Raw genomic sequence first — 25,063 nt, 5'->3', positions numbered from 1 at the left:
ATAAATTAGAATACCATAGTTATAAATCAAGTGAATAACGGTGATACAGAACCGAGGTAGTTCCACTTAATGTAGCAAGTATAGGCAACAAATATAATAGGTATATGTATATAATACCGCATAGCGATTCAAATTATCTGTTACTTGTTACAACAACGACAATGCTAGTAATGACAACCCGGAAAGAAAACTTTCCCTTAGATTGTATCTCAAAATTTTTCTAAATTTTATTAAAAATCCATAAAATATTATAATGGTAGTTCAGCCCTAAGTCCTCCGTAAAAGAAGAGATCCGTAATAGACCTAAAAGTTATTAAGAAACCAAATTTGGATTTGAAAAGTAAGAGTACTGGTTATAATTATCCGATGATTTACGGTAATCACGGTGGTACTGTTTTCACAAATTGGCGAAAATCCCATTTTCTGTGTATCACGAACCGACAAGTGTGCAAAATCTAATAACGATACGGGAAATTGCAGCTATCTACCATTTATGGTTTTAATAGTGACGGACTCTGAACCAACAATTTCACATTATCATTTATACTCGTTTTGTTTCATGGGCGTCAATAATGAAACCAGAAGTGGTGAAGGGTGGAAATGGAATTTACTCTTGGGACATTCAATCTCCCTTCATGAAACCGTTTTTAGTTATATCTTACCATTTTTTTTATGTGAACATCCAATATTGACACCGGAAGTGGTTTGAGTAAAAGTATGACTGCGGGATTTACTCTTAGAACATTGATTCCATTTGAAAAAAAAAAAAAAAGATCTATATGTCTTCTACTGTTGTTAGTATATTAATATCTAATACTGATTTGAATAGGATAAGAATAGAAATATCTTTATCTGGTGCATGAATCTTGGTGACTGACATTGAAGCTTGCTTAGTTGAATAATGAAGTCACACAATCTTTTATCTGTAATATGATGGGAATAGTTTTATTTGTATGTATTCCTGTCCTGGTAGTATGTTGTTAAATAGTTTGCTTTTATGGTATAGATATGGCACAGGGGGAATCCAGGCAGGACGTACGAATTGTAAGAAAAATTTCAGCGTCCCGGATTATACCAAAAAGGGGCGCATAATATGGCCTGACGCAATATTGCCCAAAAAAACTTACAAAATATGCGACAGAAACATTCTTAGTAACATTTATAAATATCGCTCCACGATGGCTATCCAAGACAATGGAATACCAGCATGGTTGTATCACTAAACATTTTCTTGTTGGCAGCAACGAAATCACTACTAGAGTACGTTTGTTTTATCTTGGCGCGTTTCCCGCCTAAAGGATGGATCTATCTGCAACGCGTTCTTGCCACGCCGCAGTTAAGTTACGAGTTACAATACAAGGAAACAGCAACACTACACCACTCACAAGTCACTGTAACACACTTGTTCGCGTGTGGCAACTAATCACTTCAAATACCCGCCAAATAGCAATGATCTCATTTGATGGGCTGGCTGACAAACTAACGTCACCTACACAACGAAGCCGATAAGACGTCTATTGGATTAAAACGTTCACGTAAGCGCTACCAGAAAATACTTTAAAAGCTAACCAAGTGCTCTGGCGGGAAGCGTGCCAAGATAAAACACAGGTACTCTAATTATGTTCTTTGAGCGGTTTAGTAGTTCAACTCTTCTGTTCAACTACCATCAAGGAATTGATGCTACTGGTTTTCTGTTGCATGTTTTCTGGTTTAAATTTTCATTCATTTCTGTCTGTCATTCTTAAATTGTCCCGTGTACAAATTTGGATGTGAGAGGAACAGGCGATCTACACATGTTCGATAAGTGTGTGTACAGTTTAAACTTACCAAAGGTGACAACCTTAAATCCATTACTATCAAACATGTTAAAATCCGACGTTAAATATGGATTAACTTTCAAGTGCCATCAGAATTTCGCGCTTCCTTTCTCATTTACATGATCGATCCAGTTGCTTATGGGGCGGTATTGCCTTAAGGCTTTTTGATATGAGAAGTTAGCCATTAAGCAAATTTTGATTGGGAAACTTCCTTACTAAAATAACCACTAACCATAATCATAAAGGATATATCAATAAAACAGCTAACATGCACACTTTACAAATTATCGCTTGAGCTGCGTCTTTTTCATCCCTATGGGAAGAAAAATATTTGACTTAATGTGTTTTCTCTCGTGTTTAAATTATCTGCGAGAAATACTATAATGATGTTTCTATCTGTGTTTAAGTTATCTGATTGTGAGAAACTATTTGAAACACGTGAAATTCGTGAAGAAAGACATTGCATGCTGAATTTAGTGAACATGTTGGAACGATTTAGTCAATGTTTATGCATTGTTATCAGTTTGTCACACAATCAGAATATGTAGTATAAATATATATATTTGTCGAATACCTGTATTAATATTATCTGTATTTCTTTTTATAATTTATTAGACAAATCAACTTAATCTAAACAACGCTGTGCACGAGACTAGACTTTCATGACATTTTTGAAACAAGGCAACCTCAATACTTGTTTCTTGTGCATTCTAACTAAACACATACAACGCAAGGTCATGGTGCGATTCCTCGCAAGATCTTACGGTTTTGTATGTGGTCCGGATTCCATGTTAAGTAGTAGGTCCACGTCTCACATAGCCTTGCTGCTGAAAGGGACATTAACTCAACCAACTAATCAAGCTTAATAGGATATTGACGCTCAGAACGCACAAACTCTCAATATTAAGAATCTTCGAAATGCGTCTTGAGCCAGTCTATATTTCTTTATTTAGGAGAGTTCTTTTTATTCTATGCAACACATAACCTATCTTCCCCTTCCAAATTTTTTTCTAAACAAAGTTTGATAGAAAATAATTGCATAATATGGAATAGTAGATTTCAAAATTAAGAAAAGCAATCGGATCTTATATGGAGTATTGCAAAATGATACTTCTTGGGCTTGTACGATCTACTTTTAAGAACAATTTTTCAAGTAGGTCAAAATTTGGCGATCATCACTGGAAAAACAAGTTTGATAATCAATCTCGAATTCGTAAAATTTACGCCCATTTCAAACTCAAAGTGAATATCGGACAGATTCAGGTCAAGAAAATCGGAAACTTATCTCTGTATTTTATTTAATTTATCCGGTCGAGCTTTATAAAATCAAGCCCGTTTCAGACTTGTTACATTTGAAATTAATGGCTATGACATCTACTAAACAGTTTAATTGTATTTTTTTCTTTTGCACAATTTAACATTTAAGGGTATGTAACTCATCACTCGTTCACATATTTAATATACAATGTACTTTAATTTGATTATTCAAATTCATTCACTGAATAATTTGTATTCTAACAGGTTGATAATTTATTTTCACTAAGTTGAATGACTAATAATCTTATTTATTTATTTATTTATTTATTTATTTGTATAGTTCCACATACAGAATATTTGTCATTTTATACTCAAACATGCAACAGCAGTAATAGACAAAACATGTTAACAGGAGAACATGTTAACAAATTTTACATAACAATATTTACAACTTAATTGTATACAATGGGGAACCCTAATAGTGTTGCACACGAGAATATAAAAAAATTCGTCTCGTCTCAATTGTAATCCCCAAAACGAAACGAGAAATCACACTAATCTCACCAAATCTTACTTCTTAAACAGTTTTTTTTATTGTACAATCCGCGGCAAAAAACCTGCAACATGAGGATGTAAGTTTTTTTGTGAAACTACGCCTAACAGCACAGGGAATGAACATAACGTCTAAGTGGAACGAATCACGCCAGAATAAACCTCGGCCTCCTCCCGTGCATACTTATTTTGGAGCAAAAGACTTCGTTATTTCACAATAAACTTATATGCTCATGTTGCAGGTTTTTTGCCGCGGATTGTACAACATGGAATTATAATTTGACGAACACAATGAAAAGTATTTATCAATATTTAAGGTTACGCAAGTTATTTCACAATATACTCCAATTTTAAACATTATTTAAATTTTGTTATATCACAATCTTCGTGGCTCTCTTTCGTGACACGGAAGGGATATGATAACTTCTAAATAAAATTTTAAAAAATTCAGAGCATAACATTAATTAATAAACTAGAAAACGAGACGAGACAAGAAAACTTTATTTATCGTTTCGTCTCATCTCATCTCGTAGACAACATTATACATCAATAATGGACAAGAAGTAATATAACATAACGTCAACTAAAACTTGTGAACAAAAATTTATATAATATCTATTATTTATTTTCTATAATTTAATTCTGGACAATGCGGATTGAAAAAGCCTTTTATGAGTATATCTATGGTAGGTGGAAATCTTTTGAATCCAGTAGGAAGTCTGTACATGAATGACTTTTGGATTATTTCAGGTCGAGTTTTCGAAACATACAGCAGACTTGCATCCTGTACTCTGAAGAAAGTACTTGAATAGACTAATAGATTTTTCCCGAATAGACTAGAAAATTGCATAGTTATTATAAAGTGGTATATATATATATATATATATATATATATATATATATATATATATATATATATATATATATATATATATATATATATATATTCTTAAATCCATGTGTAATATCCTCGGGTAGTAGAAAACTTATACATATAACTAACTTTAAGTTTATGGTTAGTGGTATCAGTATGCGTTAAATAGAGTAGTGAGGACTAATAAAACACAACAGTTTTCCATTGGTAAAATTGGCAGAGATGACATTGATTGGTACGACAACTTGACATCTGCTTCAGACTTCATGCAGTGTAAAATCCAGTAGCAAACTACCACGGTTCATCACAAATCGGAAAACTGAATCAACTGATAGAAAGAGTACAAGGAACTGGATAATCTAGTTGCTTAAATAATACTCTTTCTACTTCTAAACTACTTCGATCACTATTTACTTACAATAAGGGCCAATTACATTTCGTTTCTTCTATGTGTAATTGCTTTACACTTTCCTATACACTTTCTCCCATCCATGGAATCATCATTCTCAACTCTCACATTAATTATCAATAATCTCCATACTCAAAGGCCATCTCCATGATAATTCATATCCTGTGCCTCGTAGCACTGCTTGCATGTTCCTTATTCACAGATACCCATTCTTTCAGATAGGACAATATTTGAGAGAGAAGTCGAATTCTGAGGAATATGATCGTAGGCGTAGTAGAAGGCATAAGAAAAGAGGAGGAAAATATGATATTATTCATGCGCAATTCTTTCATCAAAGCGACGACATTAGCTTACAATTGTAGTGTAGGGATGGTTCTACTTATGTATTGTAGCTTGTTGGTAATAGCGAATATTTGTTATTGTTGTGACAATAAAATAACATTAAAAATGGAGATTCCTTACATAGAATGCTATATCATAGTACTGTGTATGATATCAATTCACAATGGTACACGTGATGCACGTTACACTCATTTTATTATTCGAACAACTGTGAGCTCCGGCAACAATAAATAATTAGAGAAGGCTGACAATACCTCCCTTGACAAGGCGGCATACAAGCTAGCAAAGAAGGCCAAAAGAGTTGTGGCAATAGCAGAGCCAGACTATGCTTATATAGAGCTGGAAAAGAAAGACGGATACAAACGAATAATGGAAATAGTCAAGCCAAGATATAAAACATCCAAGGACGTCACATCAATCAAGCAGATGAAAGACGACGAGGATAAAGTGCTGCAGGATCAAAAGTTCATCTAGGACAGGTGGAGAGTTTATTTTAACAAGCTAGTAAATTAGAAGAACCAGAAGGAAATATATAAGGATAGAGTGGAACAGAAAGAAAGCGGTGGAAAAAATAAGCAATATAGCAGTGGAAAACTCAGTGAAGAAGATGAAAAGCAGGAAAGCAATGGGTGCTGATCAAATCCCCGTAGGGGTTTGGAGGAGCCTTCGCAAAGGAGGAATAGATATGGAATCTCACGAGAAAGTTCTGGAAACAGAAAATGATACCGGACAAATGGGGGGGAAAGTATGTTAGTAACAATTTATAAAGGTATAGGTGATATGCGAGACTGTGAAAATTACAAGGGAATTATATTAATGACTCACACTATGAAAATCTGGGAAAGAATAGTTAAGGAATACAACAAGGGACGACTGTTGAGAGGAACAGTTTAGCTTGATGTCTGGTAGAAGAATAGCAAACGCTAAATTTGTGTCAGGGCAGTAGATGGAACGATATAGGTAAATACAAGCGGAGCTGCATCTCGTTATAATAGACTTTTAAAAGGCGTATGATAGAGCACTTAGACAAGACCTATGGCGATACATGGAAGAGCAAGTGGTTTCGCAAAAATATGTACTGTTGGCGAGGAACATGCACGAAAAAGTAAAGACTCAAGTGAAGAATAATGTGGTATAACAGAAGGTTTCCTTGTAGAATTGGTCTGCATTGGGGATCAGCTCTCAGCCCATATTTGTTCGATTTGGTAATGAATATGTTGGCGTGGGAGGTAGAAAGTAGAGCAGCATGGAGTATTCTGTTTGCTGATTATGTGTTATATGCAAAACAACCGAAGATAAGGCTGAGAAGAAACTGGAAGGATGAAAAGGGTGTTGAAAGAGGGGCATGAGGATAAATAGAACAAAGACAGTCAAGAAAGAAGATGGAAGCTTTCTATGGCTACAAGGAGAGAGGCTACTTCAAAATTTAAGCATTTTTGATCACTCTCTCGACCAGGATGGTGGATTGTGGACAGAAATCCAACACAAAATATTCGTATAATCTGACTGACTTAACTGGAGAAGGATGAGCGGGGTACTGTGTGACAAGAAAGTAAATTGCAGGTCAAAAGGCCTTATATATAAAACGGTCATAAGGCCTGCAATAATGTACAGTAACGAAACCTGGACAACCATAGATGTGTGATGTGGCGAAGAAGGACAGAATAAATAAACGATTATATAAAAGATACTGTTAAGGTGGGATCTCGGAGTAAAAAGGTACGTGAATGGAGGCTGAGATGTCTGGAACATGTTGAACGACGACTATGTTGGAAGGAGAATTGGAAAGCTGGAGGAGGTAATAGTTAAAAAGAAAAAGGGAAAACCTAAAATGAGATGGAAGGACAAGATACAAAATGATTTGAAGAGAAAGCATACAGAATAAAGGACTCCTAGGATAGAGGGAAATGAAGGCAAAGAAAGACTGGAGTGTCAATCTCATATAAACATGGGAAAAGTCGGAGACAGAGAAAAATTTTACAACAACTTTAATTGGGTGAATGTTAGATGAAACGTCAAATCAGCTAAATATTGTGCTAAACATTTAATTAGCTAAAAGTTTTACGAAACCTGTAATTATTAATAACTAAATGTTTTATAAAAAGTTTAATCAGGTGAATATTTCACTAAACGTTTAATTAGCTAACGTTTTACGAAACTTCAATAAGCTAAATATTTTATGAAACGTTTATCAACTACAGTTGCTAAACGTTTAATTAACTAAAAGTTTTACAAAATCTTTTATTAGCTAAAGGTTTGAACCATGGAGCCCTCTATATAAAATTGGTGGGGAGTTCCCTGCGGAGCCCCTCAATTTAATCCCTGATATTACTACTACATATTTCATTTTACCCAACACTTTTTGTACATCAAACAACCGCCTTGTTTATTTCTCTCCTTCATGTTGCAGAACATAATTAACCTGAAAATAGTCCAAAGAAGAGAAGATCCGCTACTAGGGCATGAGGACTTTTCAGACAATAATGATTCCAAGAACGCTATTAAGTTAATGTACTTCACAGCATTTTGGTTTAATTTTTTCTTTTGTTCTTCTTAAGCGATTCATTGCTCTTTAAATTGCGTCTACTTTAACTATAATAATGAAAAGAAAAGCTTAAGCCACAGAAAGGTATGTACACAGTGTATTGAATTGAAAAAGTTTTGTAAAAAAGAAAGAAAAATCGGGTCACTTAAAAAACAACAGAGCATTGAAAATTGTGCTTGTTCATATAGTACGATTGTTATGTCTTTTTGCTCCTGCTTACCGTTAATTTTCCCACGGCAGAGCATCTGTATTATGTCTTATAGACATGCAAAATTTTCTTTTCCTTTTTTTCTTTCTTCTTTAAATGAACTCGGTGACAAGACAGCGGAAAACAGACCTTTTGTTGTTATAATCTTACAAGAGGATGAACTGTACCTGTCTTGTTTTTGAAGATTGTTACGTCACAACAGTACAAGCCTTTATACCTGACGAAAGCGTTCGCTTCTTTTATGGGTACTTCCGACTTTCCCAGACATTGCTACGTTCGCAACAAGAATTGCTTTGCATAAAGGTCAGTAATAAATATATTCCTCTTCCTACATCCTTTTTACTACATCCTATGTCTTTCAATCTCTCCTCTTTCGTTTATTGAAAACTATTGAAGGTTCCGTTTGTGTCTTTCATCCAAATGAACTAAAAATGCCTTAGAGCTAAATTAATATATTGATTCTGAAATGTTATTTTTACATTTGAGTTATGTATCGAAATTTGCCTTTTTATTATCTAGATACTAACAGTTATGGTTGTTTCGATACTATCTGAATCGAGATACTATTATTAATCATCCGAATATTTTGGCCATGTTTTCTGCAGACTGATCAATATATTAATCGAAATACTGTTATCAGTCATCCGGATATTTTGGCCATCCTTTCTGCAGACTGATTAATATTTTAATCGAGATACTGTTATCAGTCATCCGGATATTTTGGCCATCCTTTCTGCAGACTGATTAATATTTTAATCGAGATACTGTTATCAGTCATCCGGATATTTTGGCCATCCTTTCTGCAAACTGATTAATATTTTAATCGAGATACTGTTATTAGTCATCCGGATATTTTGGCCATCCTTTTTGCAGACTCGTTAATATTTTAATGTCATATACACATATACGAATTATGCCTAAGTCGAGTACTAATAACCGGCTACCGGTTACAACACAATTTCTATAATCAAGAATACGTTTACATCGGTGTCGACTAATGAACACCTTTCATGGTACTCCGTTGTATATTTCTACATCTTATATGCAATATCGACTACATAATCACCACTCATTGTCAATTTCTATTAACCAGAGGCGGAGCTATAGGGCGGGAGGCAGACCCACCTACGCTAAAGCCTGATCTCACTAGTAGCCTTTCTTGTCAGTAGTGTCCATGTTCACACTAACTAAAGTGTTGAAAAAACGTAGTACAGGTCGATAAATACTGTGCGCTATCAAACACTCAAAACCATTTTTAATGCAATAGTAACTATGAAAAATCTCCAAATTAACTTTCAATTGATCACTACCAATATATCCACGGTTGAGTAAAGAAAATTGATTTTGTTGCAAACGCTCAACGCAATGTGCGTAAAATGCGCCTTATAGTCTGATTATGGGGATAGCGTCGCGTTACCAACGCTGCGTATTGAATCCGTACAATCGAACAAAATAACGTCGCGTTTACAGGGTCCATATAGTCCAGGCCAAAAAAAAAAAAAAATGTATGATTTCTCGTTCAAACTTTTGAAAGAGAGAGAAAGATGGAAAAAAATCAAACGTCATTGTTTTCACCAAAAGCAATGCTTGTTCTTCTGCTGCGCGCTTAACGTTCTTTTTAAAATGTTTGAATAATAATAATAATAATAATAATAATAATAATAATAATAATATTATTATTATTATTATTAATAATAATGTTTCTACAGTGACGCCATTGTATATTTACTTTTATTTTCTATTTTTTATTTACCTGGCTCCAAATAAAGTTATATTGTTCTGTCTTTGATTGGCCCTGATTGCATTCTAAATCCACCATTACTATTCTAGACAATAACATAGCCTCCATTTACCGTTAGAGCTCCTTCGTGGCTAAGCGGTTAGCGTACGCGCCTTTGGCGTGGGAGACCCGGGTTCGATTCCCGGCGGGAGCTCATGTGGTTCGGATTCCACGTTAATCAGTAGGTCCACGTCTCATATAGCCTCGCTGCTGAACGGGACGTAAAACTCAAAATCACCTCACCTCCATTTACCGTTATTAACTACTTATCGTGACTGTTTTTGCGCCTGTTTGAAAACTGCACACATACGCTCACAATAACATTATTTATGTATTTATTTATTTGAGAATAATCGGTAGTACCAAGTATCAAAATATTTACTAAATTTGCTTAAGGATGCAGAATAAGTTAATCTACGATTGCTTATCAAAGATACACTGTATTATTACGTTGTGGAATGAGGTAAGAAAATAAATAATTGTTTTAGGTAAATGTCCCTGTGATTAGGAGGCTTACTACATTACAGTCTCAAATGCAGTTAATTCTGATAAGAAACCTGCATTTGACTTGATTATAATGAAACATTTCTCTCTTTACCATTTCAGGATGAAGGGTTCTCCGAGGACTTTCCAGGACGGAAACTGCTGATTAGGTTTCTTTTCTGCACATGAACGAACTGCTACTTCAGGAATGCTATAGAACACGGAGGCTGCAGTTTTCATTAGTTAAATATTGGATTATAATGGGTTTATCAAGAAGCTGCAGGGATCGATTACAGGTAGTTTAGCTTTATTTTACTTATGGTTCACTTGCTTTTATTCATTTTCTATGTCCCTTTTCTGTATCTCATAAGATGTATACTTCGAAAATAATTGTCTTTTGGGTGGAAGATGGGTTTGATTCCTGGTGCAAGTTCATGTTTTCGGATATTAAAGGTCCATTTAAAGAACTGTCTAAGCTAGTCATTTCCAACGCCAATGTATGCAATAGCAGCGGACTATTACGATCAGAGGCAGTTGAGAGAGAGAGAGAACAAGTAAGTAAAAATAGGGGAGAACGCGTTAGGTGGAAAAGAACAAAATCAAATGTTTGCAATAATTCAATAAATCAGACCATTCGGAATTCCATCCGTGGTTATTGTATTAGACTCATGTTTCAAACGCACTGACTATCTTTATCTTCAGATTTGTACCTGTGTTGGCAGTGATTCGGTTAGTCATGAATCTATGTGTTTGTGTCTGCAAAATGAAAGACTACTCCTTATTTACCCGCCATTGCTGTCTTCCATCAACGGTAGACTAGATACCTTCTCCTTGTGGTAGGCTGTTCTAGGCGCTAGGTTGCAATTTTTTTTTTTTTTTTAGGAGAGAAGATTAACAATGGAGCATATCTGTTTAAAACTACAGCATGGATACTTTTCTTTTCCAAAAATGTAAAAATCTTTCAGATTCTCTGCTTGTATCTTGTACTTGGAAAATACGGTATCTTCCAGTATGTTTTAACCAAAATCTCCGGTAATTGAGAAAGAGTAATGAAGTTGTTCTTCTGGATTTGACATGCACATTAAGCTCTAGGCCTTACATATACAGTATTCTTCATATAATCTAGACGTGTGCTGCAGAAGACGTTAACTATAAACAAATAAAACAATGAACATCATTATGGAATTCAAATAGAAACAAAGTAAGCATGGGATAAGCATTCTCGTACAAAGAAAAATATTGAAATCAACTGAAAACTTCAGTTTAATATTAGTGGTCATGTCCAGTCGGGTACAGGAGACAGATGATAAATTCAAATAAGTGTGATATTGAACAAGATTGCAGAGTGGGCTGCTAACGAGAAAAAAAAAAAAAACCACTGACACATTGTTGCTTACAAATAACGTTAGGCAATACTTTGCAACCTTACTAGGGTTTCTTCCCAACACACTTGAGAACGCAATCATGAAGTCACCACATCGCTCCAAAGGAATAATATTTTAACTACATGATAGTTACACGTCATTATTTTTTATTACTGACTTAAAAAAACAGAGTTTAAGCAGTCAGAACTTATAGATTGGTGGAGGATCTTGGATACAGGATGGACCATTAGTCACTTGACTAAAATCAGTTTGAAAGTAATTACCAACTACGAAACCATGAAATTATTTGTATCACAACATTAAGTTCGTCACGATCCACACCATAACAAATTGTTTACATCAAGCAGCTACTGCGACTGTATGGTCAAATGAGAATTAAATAACTGCTAGTGTCAAGTGACTTATGGCCCATGTTGTATTTTACATTACGTTAAGACCACATTACATTTCTCTTACAAGTATTTTTACAAATAATTAACTTTTTTTTTGTTTTGAATAATCTTACTCTTCCTATTCACTGAGTGGAAAATTGTTCTGCAGAGGAGTATGTGTAACTCCTCCTATTCATCATGATTTGTGAATTAAAATTATTATACAGCAGGGTAACATAGGTTACACTCTTTATTTACCGAATTTTAATCTATTCCGGAAAATGAGCTGCTATAACTATACTTTTGAATGACTTACTTTCTCATTGTTACTCGAGTTTCACTTATACAATATTTCTTAAGTCAACGCTGTTTTGAAACAAAGTACTAGAGAATAAGGAGTACGATGTACTGTGTAACAGCTTAATATTTAGGAAATAAATAAAAAAAAAAGCTTGCTAAATATTGTTTAATAGTGGCCTATTTTATACCTAATGTCGCTTCACATAGATCAGCTAACGTTTGTTGTTTGTCTATTACGTGTTACGAAAGGGAAATATAATCTTGTGCTTTATCAGATTCTATTCCTAGTGTTGGATACAAAAAGAATAACAATGGAACAGTCTCCGACTCTTTATGCTCATTAAAATTCGATATGCTGGACTGCATAAGACAAACCTATGATAATGCGACCAATCTAGCAGAAGTATACCAAAACTTACAGGCAATGTTGAGAAACCCCATTCAGTAGTTTGTTCTACTTATTCCTTGCAGCTTACAGGTTCAGTTTCCTGATAAAAAGCTCTTGAGGAACACATATATTAAATCTTCATTAAAAAATTTACAACTTCTTTGTTTCACACACAAAACAACGGGGGTTACTTCTATTTAAATCGAGTACTCCTATTTTAAAGTCGATTTGGCAATAATCCCTTACGTCCCGATTAGATTCAACTTATTCCTTAAAAAAAAAAAAAAAAAAAAAGCAGACAGAGAACTATTTAATTTTACTTTACTCACTGAATAATAAATTGCGTAATGACAAAGTGTGTGAACACTGAAAGCAAAACAACAAATTTGTGTATAGATGTATAGAATTTGTAAAGGTTTGAAAGGAAGGAAAACGAATTTGAATTATAATTTTAGAAATTTGTGACGACAGAAGAAATTTTATAATCAATACATATCTTTCTGCTCTGGATAATAATAATAATAATAATAATAATAATAATAATAATTATTATTATTATTATTATTATTATTATTACCGTGTAGTTAAAGAGCAGAAAAGAAATAAATTGTCATGTTTTGCTGAGAAACAAGAAACAAAGTTTGACGTCACAAGATCATTCAGTTAGAAATGAAAGCTTAAGACCAAGGCACACGCAAGATTACCTCAGTCTACTGAGATTGTTATTGCAGAAATCGAAATGTTACGAAAATTACAATTTGAACGCATAATTAAGAGGTTTCATGAAGTCAAAGCAAGAAAGTAAAACATCGTTTGACTTTAATGTGTTCAAAATTAAAATATTTATGCAAATAGTTATTATGGTGTTTAGTGAACATTAATGTGTTTTTGGTTATTCTGCTTATTATTAGTAAACATAAGCGCGTTTTGGTTATGGGATTACTATGTACTTTTCATTTCTAAATTTTGAATTGGCTGTTTAAAACTAAAGAATGTTACATTGAAAAATACCATTAACCACACGTATAACATGCACCTAGTAACAGTTACTGTGTGTAATCGCTGATAATTGGTTAAATAGAGGACTAAAGCAACAAGTGAGTGATAAGGGCACAAATGAGTAGGAAAACCTTTAAGAATATATTGTTTCATGAAAGTTTATAGAATCCATGTGCCTCTATAATACGGAGGGATTATAAATCTTAATAAAGCTTGTGGAAAATCTATGAAACCTGTATTGAGCAGCAACCTCCTTACAGCCAAAACAAACATAGCATCGTAGGCAGCGTGATTTTTCTTTTGGGGGACGTTTCCAATATTTCAATATGCTAAGCATCTGTTCAAGTCTTAATATGTTCTTAATTGGATTCACAGTATCATTGTTAATATTGTAAATGTTTTTTTTTCATGTATAATTAAAAATGGATAATTTCATGAAATTTTCAAAATTGAAATATTTCATTAAAATTTCAGAAAAATATGTTTTCTTTTTTATGAATGTCTAATACAGATATGACACTGGTATTGTGGAAATAAAAATTGCATGCTATTACAATGAATACAGTCTCTCTCTCTCTCTCTCTCTTTTTTTTTTTTTTTTTTTTTTAATTAAAGTAAACTAAGTTACCAAGCAAGAACTATGATGTAGGATATGTAAGACTTTTGTTATAAAACTATACGACAGACTCGATAGTTTCCATGTTTAACTGACTTTAATATGTTTCTGAATCAGAAAGATCAGAATGAGCACTGTCACTGTTCTCACAGATATCAGATTTACCAGTCTCTGCGTATGGCACATCGACATCAGCGTTACCATCATCAAATTCTGAAGGTGTAGAAGTGTCTATTTCTTCTTCACACATTGGGTCAATTCGTCCTTCAGTCTCCTTCTTCCTTTTCCTTACTGAATATCCACTTGTTTCTGCTGTAGGCTCATTTTGGTTACGACTCGGACTCGATCGACTCCTCTTAGAAAGGGAAGATGACTTTTTATCTCCAAATAGTGATGTGTACTTCAGGTAATGCTTTATAAAAGTCAGTTTATACAGCACGTTCATTCGTTAAGCGGTTGCGTTTCTTCGTATGGATGTTCCCATATGTGCTAAAGATACTTTCACAAGGGGCAGATGTAGCAGGAAGGCCAAGGACTTTTCTTGCAACTTTTGTGAGCTCACAAGCAAAGCATAGTCCATTCCACCAAGTTAGAGGAGACACCTTTATCGTAGTAAACCACAAATATTCCTTGGACCAGACATTTTCTTTCATTCTGTATTATGCAAATTGGGCCAGAACTTCTGTCTCATCAACATCTGTATAAAGCAGCGTTTCCCAAGCTTTTTCAACTTGCGGCACACTTCAGGGTAACTTGAATTCTCGCGGCACACATATTATTATTATTATTATTATTATTATTATTATTATTATTATTATTATTATTATTTGAAAATATAAAATACTGTAGTATTTTTTTCTGATTACTGACATCCTTCTCACAGAGAAGAAAGCTAGACCACTGTTTTTTCCCCGTGGTAAATCATTATGCTTATTTTTCATTTTAATTTAAAAATAGAAAACAATTACAATCAGATATAGGGCTCAAGTTGTTAAAAATACACTTTTTTTTCGAAAACTGTATCCAACCTTTCATTAAGAAGGAGGATCACTAAATAACGAACGAACAAACGAATCTCTTTTACTTTTAAAACACAAATATAGGTAATTCGTATGCATGTTTACTTTGCCGGAAGGATTGAATAATATTTTAAAATTTCAAGTTACGAAATATTCTGCAACAATAAAGAAGCAATAATGGTCATAACAATGATAACAAATACTTTTTTTTCAAAATTAGAAATGTACAGAAAAATGTTCTACAGAAAAGTAACACAGTATGAAACTTTAAATTTTAGATTCATAGTAGTAATTTGAAATACAAATATACCTTTTTCTGTATGTCTTGCAATTTGATTGCTATAGAATTAATAATTTTGTTCCGATTTCCTCGCGGCACACCAGCGACCCATTCGCGGCACACCACTGTGCCGCGGCACACCGGTTGGGAAACGCTGGTATAAAGCCTTATTATCTGACTCAGATATTTTAAAGCGTCCGATTGTTCTTCGGTGGTCAAGTTATTGTCTCTGTAATCAGGACCTAGAATATTCGCTAACAAATGTACAGGACACAGACAGGTTGTTGCATTTTAAAATATTTCATGCTCACAATTCTATGTATAAGGGATGTCCAACAGAAAGTTGGACTGAGGTTGGAGCGCCGTTATGCCCAGTGGTAGAAGTTTGCGATTTCCCTGGTAGATGGCAGTGTATGTCAGAGGGTCTGTGTATTGTTGACGGCAACAGAAAGGAGATAACAGGTAACGAGCATGCCATGGATTCCTCCAAACAGGCTCAGCGCGTAGTAATCCAATTTTTGACAGCAGAAGGTGTTAGTGGAACTCAAATTTACCGTCGAATGTTGTCAAAAGGGATTATTCTGTTGCAGGATAATGACCCCCCTCACGTGGCACAAGTATGCAAAGATCTCCTGCAGCACTTCGAATGGGAAGTTTTCAGCCGCCATTGCATGCGGGCCGGGGGGTCACCTGCGGGGAGGAGAATTACGGAGACATGTAAAAATAATCGAAAGTAACCGATATTAGTGTCAAATCCATTGTTTTCACTGTCGCTGAGATGAATGGTGATACTCCCATAGGCTGACTTCCAAATACAGCCCCCATCGGCTGGGGGCCAGAGGCGTTTTTTTTTTTTTTTTTTTTTTTGAAAATTGGAAATAGGAAGTCATAGGGGGCGTTTACCGGGACGTAAAAGTAGTAGAAAATGACCAATACTTGTGTCGAATCCATATTTATTGGGGTCGCTTAGATGTATAGTGACACTTCCAATAGTGTTTATGTTCAAATTCAGTCCCCATCAGTCATCCTAATGAAAACACATCTACGTTGTTGGATATATATTCACACAAAATAGATAAAATTTTAGAAATGTTTCTTAATTGTTCTTTCGTTGTTCAGTTTGTTTACATTAATATTTTATCTGATCCGTTCGAAGAACAGGCATAACAGCTAGTATATAATAAAATGACTTAAGAAACATTCTAAGAACAGCAACTAGTAATGGACTTACTTGCGTAATAACTTCGTAAAATTGTGTATTCAACTGTTGGCAGTATGTTGGCTTAGTGATACAGAATTTGCTGCTTCATAATGAATATAAATTAGGCAGAAATATGATAATATATCCTATTTACCTTGGATTACCAGCAATACCTTTATTTTTCGGAAGATATTAGGTATTTCCTTAAAATGAGATTACCCAATGTAATAAAATAGAACAAAGAAAAAATTAAAGAATAATGAAGCGAAAACAATATTGAGTTTTAACCGATACTGAATGTAGACTAATTACTTAATCTGTTGCATACTTAAGGAAGCTTTTCGACAGTGGTTGCAGTCGATTGAAATAGCCTCCATATAGGTAATGTAGTATTGATTGCGGGACGCGAGAAAATGTACTGCTGTGAGAATAAGCTAATGGAAACTTCTTTTGACAATTTCTCGTTTTGGTATTTTCATGTCTTTTTCATTGCAAAACTGTATTTTAACCTATATTTGATATTTTTTGTGTGAATTAGGATGAAAACATATTTTATTCTTTTTTTCTTTTCAGTTTGTAGTTGCTGATGATACCTAAGCATAAGCGCTGCTGAAATTCTCCTGAAAGGCACTTCAATGGAGATTTCAAGGACTTTTACTAAGTGCAAGACATCAATGTGGTGGTACGATTCAACAACAGCAGTAGCAGGAACAAACGGAGCATAATGAGTGATTCGTTTTTCTTGACTTGTGAATTGCATTTCATTCTTCCAGGGAGTCATGTCCACCTTCGTCGAATGTTCCGAAGCATATAGCCCAGAAGAAAAAAGAAGAATGCGTGTGAAAAATAGATCACTTGTAATATTGGCTGCAAGTTTTATACTTTTTATACTAGTAATGATGATCCACACCTCCGAGAACATAAATGGCGATAGAAGCTACCAAAAATTACCTTATTTACCATATGCATTAGTGAATGACATATCAGTAAGTATAGGGTCTCTTCCTGAAGAGCTTAATTGGCGTCATTTATCATCGGAAGAAATTAAGCAAATGTCAGAGCTTGGGCGGAGATTGTTCATCACTGGGATGCCAAAGAACGGGATACGAAAACCTCAGGCTACAAACGAGAAGAATTTTACAATACTTGTATGGAAACATGGTCCGTTACTGTCACGGAGGCTTATTCGCTGGTTTGGCAAGAAGGATCATGATCCATTTGCCTTGTGTTCAGTGAAGAACTGTAGATTAACGTATAAGGATGAAGATGCCAACAAATCAGATGCTATTTTGTTTCACTTACATAGACTGAAAGGGCCGGAGTTTCTTCCGCCAAGCAAATGGCGCCGTCCTCATCAGCGCTGGATTTTCTTGACAGACGAAAGTCCATATCATACTTTTATGTCATCAAAGAAATACAAGATGAAAGATTACAATGGTATGTTCAACTGGTCCATGTCTTATCGGATGGATACAGACATTCCAGTGCCTTATGGACGAACTGTTCCATTGTCCTCTGTAGAAAAACCCGTCGTTATTAAAGACTTCGCTAAGGAAAAGACAAAATTTATAGCGATCATGGGTTCGAATTGTGGTGGAAAGAATAGTCGGTGGAAATATGTAAAAGAATTGCAGAAGCACATTCCAGTAGATACATACGGAAAGTGTGGTACTTTGAAATGTGCAGGTCATTTTGATTCTGATTGCCGTCTGTTGGGAACTTACAAATTTTATTTAGCTTTTGAAAATAGTAATTGTCGTGAATATATCACAGAAAAACTTTGGTGGAACGCTTTCCAGAAAGAATCTGTGCCTATAGTGATGGGGGCAAGTCGTGAAGATTATGAGAAGCTATTGCCCCCTCATTCCTTTATTCATGTGGACGACTTTTCTACTCCCAAAGAACTTGCCGAGTTTCTTCGACATTTAAACAGCAGTGATACAGATTATAATGAGTATTTTAAGTGGAAGAAAGAGTATAAAGTTGTAAACGAACACGGGTATTTCCAATCGCCTGTCTTCCATTATTGTCGTATCTGTGAAGCATTAAATTACAATGATCCATCTCCGAAAGTTTACAACCATCTCGAAGACTTTTGGAGTGTTGGAAAGGATTGTTTTCCACCTAAATGGAAACTGAAGTAAGTTTGTTTTAAAGATGGCAAGTAACTAAAATGAAACTAGTCATGCTATTGTGAGGATATGAACTGTCGTACAGAACAAAACTAATTGAATATCCTACTCGTTGTGTTTATGGCATATACATGTTATTCATTGATTCCTTTGTAATATCATACATTCATTTAATGAGAGGTTATATTTTTCTCATTAAATATTTTATTACTTCCAAAAAAGCAAATTCAACATTTTTAAGAATATAGCTGTTATGATTACGTTAAATGAATAAAGTAATTTGCTATTGGTTGTAAATTATACATCATAAATGTTGTAACATATTTTTTAAAAAAAATCTAAGTAGTATAATCTTATAAGCTTATTAGGTAGTAAATCCGGTTGCAAAGATGGCTGGAGTTGTTGACGAATGTGCAAAGAATGTAACTAAAAAATTGTTCAGCATTAACAAGATGATAAAATGTCAAAGTTAGCTGCTAGAAGCAAAAATCGAAAACCTTACGAGATATAGAGGTTGAAACTGCCTTAACCTAAATATCAAGTCTTTGTATTTATCTTTTATATTGTACCTGTATTATTATATACATGATATGGTCACACTTGGTTAATTCCGGTACAATTTTTTTCTAACGTTTGCTGGGCAAGGCTTTATCGGTGAGATTTATCAATTAATAATATCAATCAATCAATATTTTATAAATGAATGGTGTTTGAACTAGTCTTGAAGTTAAATCATGGTTCGATATTTTTACTTTTAGGAAGAATTTTATCAAAAATGGATCCTAGCAATTTGAAAATACAGACTTTTAAAGTGCAAGTTTATAAATATAGTCTAACTGATGTTGGCTTCTACTAGAAAATTAATGCAAACATGAAATGTAACATTAAAGGAGAGTTTGTATTCTATTATTTTAACACTCTAACATACTTCGCAATCTATTCTTTTGAACCACATTAAGAATAAATGTGCAGTTTTCAAACTTAATGAGAATGTGTAGGATCCTTTAGCACACAGTACGCACATCAAGAAAAGGAATTGTTTTATCCAATGAAAACATAAGTCTCCTGCAATTAAATGTGATAATGAAAAATCGAAGTTAACTTACTTAGAAGTAAATTCTAGTTATGAAAAATTGAAATCAAATATTTATAAAGAATTATACTGAAATTATTACAAATGTGATAGATAAAGTTTTCAAGTTTATTTTAAAACTTTTTTCTTGTAATAAATCATTCGTTAAATTGAATCTTTAAATTGAATGTCCTAGTTTATTCTGTTAACGATGTTTATTCTGTTCTGATATTTACTTAATATTTCACTGTTATGTTTGAGTCAAACAAATGCACAAATAAGTGTCCTTATTACTTTAATCTATATACTTTTACAAATCAAGCTGTGCGGTTTCAGCTTCCAGAGTTTTATTTTAAAAAGCATAGAAACTATATCAAAACAATTTAAAAGTAAAATTAGTGCTGTTGTGTCTGAACACATTTAGTGGAACCTTAACTCTACTATGTTTATATACAAATATTTTTTCTGGCAGTATTATGCACCACCACCTCTCTGATTTATTTTTTTAAAAAATGTGTAGATACAACCATTATTAATTGTTCTATATAAAGTACGAGTAAGAGAGTATGTTAATTGTGATATTTGTAATATGTGCATCTGAAATCTATCACACTGTAATCTATCACGGTGATTATTTGAGTACCTAGGTACATAATTTATCAAATGTAAACACAGAGTACTAACTCCTTTTTGATACTTTTCATAGTGCAGAAGTATTTCAGCGTAATATGTAAAGTATTGATGCATCATATAATGTAACAAAATCACAACACTTGGTATGTTGTACTGGAGTTTTTAAAATTATTTGATTGCTATGTAAAAAAAAATACTAATTCGTCAATATTTACACTGAATGTTCTATTTAAATTTTAATGATTGTTTTTTAATATTTGATATAAAACGTAGTAATCACATCTTGTTATTAAGTTTCAATTGTATATTTATATCTGTCTAAATATTAGAGGATATAATGAAGTAACATCAAATTTTTAAGATGATTTCTACAGTAGGGAAAGACGTAAAATAGAGAAACTCTAACATATCGTAAATATTTGTGCATAAATATATTGGATGGCCTAAATTATGGTCGCTGAATTCTCATTAAAATTGATCAAGTAAGAATGAAATCGCAAAACAAATACATTTTTGTTTAGCAATTCTTTACACACAATATAATGCTAATTCGATTATCACTAGGGAACAATTGCTAGATTTCCATCTAGATAAGGGTTCTGGTAATGCGCTTCGCGCATTCCCAACCCAGGGCTCACAACACATTTTCAAGTCATTTAGGCGTTAATATAAGTTGTAAAGTGAAATTATGAAGTAGATGTGCAAAATGAGTACATTTTCTTCCACCGTTATCACCTATTAATTACAAGATTTTTCTCAGAACAAGAAGGTGGTGTTTCAGATTTGGTATTAATTTCTCGCAATTAGTGTAGCGTGGCTATTTAAAGAACATGAAGTGATGCTTACGATATTTCTCAGTTTAACGCTGAAACAATTTATATAATAGTCCTTCTCAGGACGTCGTGATTAACAATTCTCGAGCCGAATTATCATATTTGTTCTCCAGTTTTCCTCTATGACATATACCCAATGTTCGGTTTCGTTTTACTTGGTAAATTTGAAATGAATAATTCTTCATTTTCGTAATTTTTCTGTATTTGTTCTATCTATAATAATGAATTGATTTCATCTATCTTTAGACGGGTTCCAGGTCTCGTTAGTTTCCAACAATGACAATCACATTTATCATTTCAACCCTTCACTGTAACTATTTTGCGAAACAGTTTTCAAACACAAGTGAGCCTTGTAGAAGACAAACATCGTGTACGTGAGTTTTCTTGAGGTTCGTCCTTTGCTTTTACTTTCTTGATTCTACAATTTTCGTTAATTATCATCATTTTAGCTTCGGGGCAAAATCGTAGCATATTAAACTAAAAAAGTATTCTACCAGCAGACAGCGGGAAGTTTGAGAACTACGGGTTTAGATTTCTACAGAAAAGTTATTCATAAAGTATCAAAGTACATAGAGTATATATGAAGTAATGCATGATGATTTATAGACATAATCTTACCTTTGAGGAACCTACGTGATCTCCAAAATACAAAAATTATCATTTCAATTATTAGTTGTTGGCGAAACAAAATATGATTTGTACTCTTTCTCTGATTTGTACGAAATAATTAAAAGACTATGTACAATACCAATGCATCATTTCTTGCTTTTGAGTATAAAATTATAGTCGTGTGTTTTTTATATGGCATACTTCCTTACTGTTCCTGATTAGTTAGGACATAATTTTCATTCTAACAAATTAATTATGTGTGTTAAATGTATATAAGTCAATGCATCTTTGTAATGTATACTTTGCTTTGCAATGAAGCTGTGATGAGCGATAAAGTAAGGAGAAATTATATACCTAGAGTATGTATGTATCTATGTATGTATAGGTGTGTGTGTGTGTGTTTTACATGTATTACATAAGTTATTTTAAAGTGCATCTATGTATTTTCAAAGGATGATGGATACGATATCCAAATTATGCGAGAAGTGAATTCGGAAGTCTAGAAGATAGAAAACCAAAGTATGCACATTCTTGACAAATCCTGAAAGTTTCTATATAAGCTTTAGTTTCAGCTAGAACTGTACAAAAGCACGCAACTGCGTTATTTTGAACACGAAACCATGGATTGGTTGTCCATTTCAGAGTAACGAAGTCACACAAACACCATCCAAAACTGTATTTTCAGCAATGTAGAATGGTTACGCGAAGGATTCCTGGAGGGCATAATCCTCAAACATGCTCCCAACAGAATTCTGAGATATCTTTTGATTTAAAGGTGGGGTCGAAGTTAGACAAAAGTAAGCTTTAATAACAGTGAACACGAAATGCGTTGACGGAAAGTCGGAAGTGTTAAGAGACCACCAGCTTCACAGTTCCTTCCGTTCGGAATAGAGTGTGCTGCGATGTTCCACGGTAAGTTTCACGTTTTTCACACGTGTAAGCGTGAAACAATACACAACAGCACTCGTTATTCCAGGTTCATCCAGGTTTCTCCAAGCTATTTTTTTCCTGTAGTATCACCGTCTACGCGATTTCACCTACCCCATTAAGAGATATTTCTACTTTTTTTTTTTTTAAAAAAAACGATACACCACTAATAAAAACTCACTTTCCCAATGATTATGTACTTGTTATTGTGTACAAGGCACCGAACAATACACTGTATTATTCTTAAACAACATTGCATAAATATTAAATATTTTGTGCGATTTTTTTTGAATTCTGCACAAATTATCGTTACTTTATCACATAGATATTTGAAAATGTAAAACTATTATAACAATTTACTTTGGTTTGTCTGGTCGAGGAGAATTTGAGTCTCAGCCTGTAGACTTGAGTAAGATTCGTTTTAGATTTTAATTTAACCTTGAGGAACTTACACTTTTTTATGTGCAAATTATACTAGAGCTGATTTCAAGAGAAACGTAAGTCGCGAGTGGGAACAGGATGTGTAGTCGTTGACTTGAACTGAATCTTCTAATTTGATAATTTTAGTACAATATGAAACAAACAATTAATATAAATGAATTTTGGAATTCTTGCTTCATATGTATGTTTTAGGCTTAACTAATTTATATCGGACTTCCGAAGAGAAACATCAAAGCAATTTAATGATCGTGTCTTTAGCGACGATTCCCAGTCACGACCCCTCTTCGGTTTTATTAGAAAGAGGAAAAGAAAGAGTGATAAAGAAGAGGATGAGGCAGGAGAAAGGAGGAAAAGGGGAAGAGGCAAAGGAGAAAGGAAGAAGGAACTAGAGATAAAGGATTTCTGGATAATTATGGAAATATGGTAAAGGAACTTGAATAGTTATTAAAAGGCGATTCATATTCGAAGGTTATTACTTGAGGATCAATTCTGAAGTGACCCAGATGAGACACATGCTCCCTCATACTACCCCGACCTGAATCTAGACAACTGCACAAGTGGGAGTTGCCCTAACCCAGCCCAGGTAACGAGAAGTTTTAATTTAATTGTTTGTCTATTATTTCGAAATGTTAAATAACCTGTATCCAATATCTGAAATTTTTTATAATGGAAATCGAACACACGTGAATCAGCCAAGAAAAAATTAAGTAATATATATATTCTTCACAAATAGAAGTTTTGAGATTTCTGAAACGACTGTCGTTATTCAGGCTCATCCTGTTATTTTGGCTTTCTCCCAGAGCCGATTTAAACTACTTTAAAATTAGTTATTCTTCATGACCTCCGTCATACACTAATACATATAACGTGCTATTACACACTTATTATGAACACTATCATAGTAAATCAATATTAATCGCTACCACTTAAAGCTAAGTTTCTCACACAAGCACATACATACAGGACAGCGTGATGACACGGGTGAAAATAGTTTAAAAGAAACCATCCAACTGCAATTTGGTGAACATTTATTACATCTACTGAGAAATTAAATACAGAATTTTGTAAACATGCAATAAGTATACGTATCAATTTACATATGAAATTGAATATCAGCAATGTAATTGTATATATATATATTTATATATATAATTAACTTCTGGTAAAATATGATGTAAGTCTGTAAATATCGTTACATTCTACAATATTCTGAGAAAGAAAAAAAAACTTGAAATGAGGGTTATAATGAGTATTTATCTCATATATGAAAGATTTGTTAGTAATTACACGAGTCCTCTCTCGTAGCTCTAGATGTGCTATATCACATGTATTATTGCAGCACCCCTTTCTGGTGTCTATGCATTTGATTTCACTTTATTTGAATGTACGCACATGAGATCATGTTCATAAATCATAGACCACATATATTTAGTTTGTAGACACATTTATTTATATATTTTACATTTTCTGGATTAACGAATAAAGTTTTGTCACTCATAACAGGGTGACTATGTCACTTATCTGGTCATTCCGATTATTAACTAATTCATTGACCAGATATAAATCACTATCGCCTTATATTCCAAGACG

The 25,063-nt window shown here is 33.7% G+C and overlaps 1 protein-coding gene across 2 annotated transcripts in view; it reads left to right on the top strand.

The window, feature by feature from the left end:
* LOC145664572 (4-galactosyl-N-acetylglucosaminide 3-alpha-L-fucosyltransferase 9-like) overlaps nucleotides 1–23,657 on the top strand; it is a 439,648-nt gene extending 415,991 nt beyond the window's left edge. For both annotated transcript variants that reach the window (XM_081731349.1, XM_081731350.1), the window contains 2 exons: nucleotides 10,391–10,563; nucleotides 17,400–23,657. In XM_081731349.1, the coding sequence (XP_081587475.1) occupies nucleotides 17,606–18,970 (1,365 nt within the window). In that variant the 5' untranslated portion in view covers nucleotides 10,391–10,563; nucleotides 17,400–17,605 and the 3' untranslated portion in view covers nucleotides 18,971–23,657. The remainder of the gene's footprint in view (nucleotides 1–10,390; nucleotides 10,564–17,399) is intronic.
* The last annotated feature ends 1,406 nt before the right edge of the window (nucleotides 23,658–25,063 follow it).

The sequence above is a fragment of the Thermobia domestica genome, chromosome 11 (genome assembly GCF_964235325.1).
Source record: "Thermobia domestica chromosome 11, izTheDome1.hap1.1, whole genome shotgun sequence".
Classification (NCBI taxonomy): Eukaryota; Metazoa; Arthropoda; class Insecta; order Zygentoma; family Lepismatidae; genus Thermobia; species Thermobia domestica.
Note: the sequence above shows the minus strand (reverse complement) of the source record. Positions and strands in the feature narration are given on the sequence as shown.